At 34.6% G+C, this 5641-nt stretch overlaps 1 protein-coding gene across 1 annotated transcript; it reads left to right on the plus strand.

The window, feature by feature from the left end:
- The first annotated feature begins 736 nt into the window (after nt 1-736).
- LOC145012975 (wall-associated receptor kinase 2-like) lies at nt 737-3384 on the plus strand. Its single transcript, XM_078971763.1, has 3 exons — nt 737-1685; nt 1795-1956; nt 2047-3384. The coding sequence occupies exons 1-3, from the start codon at nt 833-835 to the stop codon at nt 3258-3260; spliced, it is 2229 nt and encodes a 742-aa protein (XP_078827889.1). The 5' UTR covers nt 737-832; the 3' UTR covers nt 3261-3384.
- Nucleotides 3385-5641: the final 2257 nt, after the last annotated feature.

Here is a 5641-nt window from a genome sequence, read left to right on the forward strand (position 1 = left end):
AAAATCTATTTCTTATTAAATCAACTCCAAAAAACAACAGTAAAAAAAATTAATATTAAAAAAAATTTACGTCAAATTTTTTTAATCATCCCAACCACATACTAAGAACATCACATCACAAAACATATATCTAATATTTATATACAAAAAAACATGTTCTTTTAATTACTATGTTATTTTAATATATACGCAACAACTATAATACGTAGTTAATTTATTAATCAATCAATTTCTAATAATATGCTATGAAAATTAGATAAATAAAAGGGACAAATGTAAAACTGTTATTTAAAAAATATCATATTGAATATTAGACTTTTTTTAAAGTCCTGGTGAATAGCAGTTTAGTTATAAATTTTACATATAATAATTGTAATATTAATAACAAACACTTCAAATTTTATATGAAAAAAAAAAAGGTGCGGTATTTTATTGTCGAGTCAATGATAACAATACAAATTCAGTCATCTCCACACGAAATTGATTTTGTCATTACTCATCTCCACTATAAACGTGTTGTAAAATGTAAATGGGGTGTCATAGCTAGGAATGTGAATTACTCAAAATTTTGGAAGGATTCCGTCACATTGGAGGCTTGTTGGTTTAAAGAATTAATCAAAACATATTATATATTGCAGTTTACTTTTTGAGAAGGCTCGTCGTATGCTTCAAAAAACACAGTAAAACAGGGCAAACGTACAGAGACCTTTTCAACAATCAACTAGTTGTTAAACTACAGTTTAGATTCTCAAGATGGGACTAAGTCTTCATGTTGATGCCCATATAAGAACTCTTGATCATTATCCAAATCGCAAACACACCGAAAGCAGCAATGCATTTAAAGATAGTAATAATAGTAGCAGCTATGGCAGCTTTGGGAGCAGCAAGTGCTCAAAAAGAGTCAAACTGTGAAAGGTCATGTGGCAATGTGAGTATTGTGTTCCCTTTCGGTTCAAGTGAGAGATGCTACCACACACCTGATTTCCTTGTAACTTGTAACCGATCATCTGGGGAGCCAATACCTTTCTTGGGAAACAGCACAAGCAATATTGTTATTTCAAACATTTCAGCTGATACAAGTGAGATGGAGATTATGATGTTTGTAGCCAGTGATTGCTACAACATCTCTGGTCCAACTGATACGAGGCGTGCATCTTTAAAATTGGCTGTAACAGACAGGGATATCCAGATCTCAACCAAGAACAAGTTTATTGCCATTGGTTGTGACACGCATGCATATTTTAATGGAACAAGAGGGGATGTTTCTGTTGGCACAGGTTGCATTTCTAGATGTGGTAGCAACAAGCTTGTTACAAATGGATCTTGTTCGGGTGTTGGGTGTTGTGAAGTAGCAGTGCCAGAAGGAATGAACTCTTTTCTCACGAGTCTAAGCAGCTATAATAGCCATACAAATATAACCGACTTCAACCCTTGCAGCTATGGCTTTTTTGTACAAGAAGGGAAGTTCAATTTTTCTACCACTAATCTGCTTGATTTTCAAAGCCCAAAGATGCCTATGTTACTTGACTGGGGAATTGGAAACTCGACTTGTGACATAGCAATAAAGGACGTGGATAAATACTTATGCAGGGAAAACAGCATATGTGATAAAACTTATAAAGGTCGTGGTTATCGTTGTATATGTCGTGAAGGCTATGAAGGCAATCCTTATGTTCGCTGCAACAGTAAGTGATATTCCATATTTTTCTTGTTTCTTTCCGCTATATTCCAATCCTATCGCAGCATCAGTACTGTTTGACCCTAATGAAATGCTTGATCATATGTACTCTACAGATGTTGATGAGTGTCAAAAAGAAGATCATGATTGCGTACATATATGCATTGATAAACCAGAAAAGTATACATGTGAATGTCGAAAAGGTTATTCTGGAGATGGAAGGAAAGATGGAACAGGCTGCACTGTAAATCAATCAATGCTTATAAAGATTTCAGTAGGTAAGTAAAGTGACAATCCTTTCATGTTCAGCTCCTACTACAACAACTTATAAATCATTGTGGTGTATAAATTAAAGTTTCTTGTTGCAGGTTCCTCATTTGCTGCCATCGTTCTGATTGTGTTTGTTAATTGGTTGTATTTCGGACTCAAGAAACGTAAACTTATGATCCTTAGAGAAAAATTCTTCAAGCAAAATGGTGGAATCCTGTTGCAGCAAAGAATTTCTGGGGATGGTGGAGCTAATGATCAAGCAAAAGTGTTCACTATAGAGGAGCTTAAGAGGGCAACCAACAACTATCATGATAACAGGATTATTGGTAAGGGTGGCTATGGCACAGTTTATAAAGGAGTGCTATCAGATAGCAGAACAGTTGCCATAAAGAAGTCCAAACTAGCCGATCAAAACGACACCCAGATAGAGCAATTTATCAACGAAGTGATCATCCTTTCTCAAATCAATCACAGAAATGTGGTGAAGCTGATTGGATGTTGCCTGGAATCAGAGGTCCCATTATTGGTTTATGAATTCATTCCAAATGGCACGCTCTCTGAACACATCCACACCAAAGGCAAGTCGTCTGCTATTACATGGGACATCAGACTTAGAATAGCAACAGAAACAGCTGAAGCCCTTTCCTACTTGCACTCTGCTGCATCAGTCCCAGTCATCCATCGAGATGTCAAGCCAATGAATATTCTCTTGGATGATAGTTTTGTAGCAAAAGTAGCTGATTTTGGAGCATCGAGGCTAGTTCCTATGGATCAGATTGAGCTGGAGACAATGGTGCAAGGAACACTAGGCTACTTAGATCCTGAATATATGCAGACGAATCAGCTGACAGATAAGAGTGATGTTTACAGTTTTGGGGTGGTGTTGGTGGAACTGATGACTGGAAAAAAAGCTCTTAGCTTTGATAGGCCAGAGGAAGAGAGGAACCTAGCCATGCATTTTCTATCTTCGTTGAAACAGGGACGACTCTTTCAGATTCTTGATGAACAGCTGCAGAAAGATGATGATCCTAACGAGATCATCAAAGTCGCAACACTTGCAGCAAGATGCTTACATGTTCAAGGAGATGAAAGGCCTACCATGAAGGAAGTAGCTATGGAGCTGGAAGGAATATTGGCATCATTGATACAAAAGCATCCGTGGGTGCAAAGTACTTCGAATGAATACGAAGCTGAGTATTTGCTTAAAGGACCAACTGATGACTACGAATGCACAGAGGGGGCAACTGGAAGTTCGAGTACATTTGATAGCATGAGCAAGCTTACAATATTACCTATTGCTAGTGGCAGGTAACAGTAGATACTTTGTATCTTCAAGATTGTACTCTATTTTTTTTTTTTTTTTTGATTAATCTATATATGTATATTTTATTATTATTTTCTTTTGAAAGAGCACCCAAAGGGAAATTGAACTATCATATGCATGAGTGGTTTGTGTATTCTCAATTTCTATACCATTCATAAACATTTTGACATAAGACCGAATGGTCTAGGTCCAACATGAAGGACCACAAAATCAATTGATTATCTACATAAGCAACCAATTAAAGAGGGTACGTGCAGCAAGGACAATATCAGTTCACAGAACATTCTAAAAACTGCACCAACTTATAACATGATGATGCTCTCTATTCTATATCGACAAAATAATATCTACTACTAGGAAACCAGGTGAATTCCTACGGAAATTCGTTATGGAATTTTTCGGTCGGAAATTCGTGACAGAATGGTGGGATAGGTAAAGTAAGAAGAAGGGACCTTCCGAGTTAATAAAATAAGTTACGGATGAAACGTCTGTTCAGATACTGTATGTGAGTACACGTACGTATATATTTGCTATAATTTGGTTAATATATAGCAATTGATGTATTACATGGTTGTGAGAAAAACAAAGCCGAAAAATTGATATATGGTGCTCGAAAACTCGAAAGTTATTACTATTCCATCGAAAATCCATCGGTAATTGGTGACGGATTAGCGACAGAATATCATCAACCGTCGCTAATTACAGACAGATTTCCGACGAACCTTTTCTAATTTTCAAGTTTTCGAGCGCCATAAGTCGGTTTTTTTTTTTTTTTTCTGATTTCTTTTTCTCACACCCATATAATACATTAATAACTACACATTTTATATATTATAACTAATATATACATACCCACACCGCCAGAACCAACATTTAAATTATAATTTTCAAGTTTTCGGTCAACAAACGTTGATATTATCGCTTTATTTTTCCACACCTTTATTATAAATCAGATACTTTATTTTATTGTTATTTATTATTTTTTTCTATTATTATTATTATTATTATTATTATTATTATTATTATTATTTTTTATATTGTAATTATTATTATTATTATTATTATTATTATTATTATTATTATTATTATTATTATTATTATTACCAATAACTAGATAAATAGTAATTAATAATAACAATTACATTATTTCATTAAAAAGGTACATAATTATTTAGTTAATTACACTATGTTTATAATAATAGTAATAAATAGTTGATTTATTTGGTTAATAATTATAATATTTTAATTATAAGAAATTGTAGTTATTTAATTGTTAATATTAATAATAATGATTGATTTATTTTTATAATAAAACTATTAAAAAAAGTTTGTTTATTTTTATGTTTTTGATCTGTATCGAACATGACATCCTAAGTGTTTTTAATGAAATGCATTTCTACGGAAATGCTTTGATAAATCTTAATCATATTTTTATTTTGGGAACGAATTCCGCAACACTTTTATATAAAATGTTACTCTGATTTTCAAACAACCATAAACAAACTCGGTCTTTTCTGTCCGTGAAATTGGGGATGTCACAGTTGGTATCAGAGCATTAGTTTAAGCGAACTAGGAATTTGTAGGATTTCTATACTTAAACTTAGAATGCATAGCGGTGATTATAAGATGAGTGTCTACCATATTTAAGACACGAGCAGTAGTATATTTTAGGAAAGTTGCCTAAATGCTTTTATGAGCTAAATGCTATATGTTTACCATATATGCCATTATTTGTTCAGATCTATGGTCTGTTGCCGAGCGGATCTGGAAACCTTATGTGTGTAGGATTCTAAGCGTATGACTACGATATTAGAACTAGCATGTAACGTTTCGGAGTCTATAGTGGATAAAGATCTAAATTCACCATATTCGGTGTATAGATCAAGAATGACAAGAACTCGCAGTAGGGCTGGGAATAAAAATCAACCCCCAGTACCTGAGCAAGTACCTATTGCAGGAGTTGCACCTGAGCCAATGACGATGGTTGGAATACATGCGATGATGCAAATGATGTTAGATCGCCAAATGGAGGAGACAAGGCGATTACTGCAACAGAATACGGAAGAAACTACAATCCCTGTTGCACAGCCAGAATTGAATGGAGGACAGTCGGAAGGAGGGAACTACAGTGGGATTGTTGATCAAGCCAACCCATCGATAGTTAGACGAAACAACCAGGATGGAGGTAATGGACGTGGATGCAAATATAAATATTTCATGGCATCCAAACCACCATGTCTATCCGGAAGTCCAATACCGGTGGAAGTTATAAATTGGATCTCCGAAACGGAGACAATGTTCGAAAGTTGTGAGTGCAACAACAAACAGAAGACCACACTTGTAATTCCTCTGTTAAAATCTGGTGTATT

Source organism: Lactuca saligna, chromosome 8 (assembly GCF_052625555.1).
Source record: "Lactuca saligna cultivar CGN05327 chromosome 8, ASM5262555v1, whole genome shotgun sequence".
NCBI lineage: Eukaryota > Viridiplantae > Streptophyta > Magnoliopsida > Asterales > Asteraceae > Lactuca > Lactuca saligna.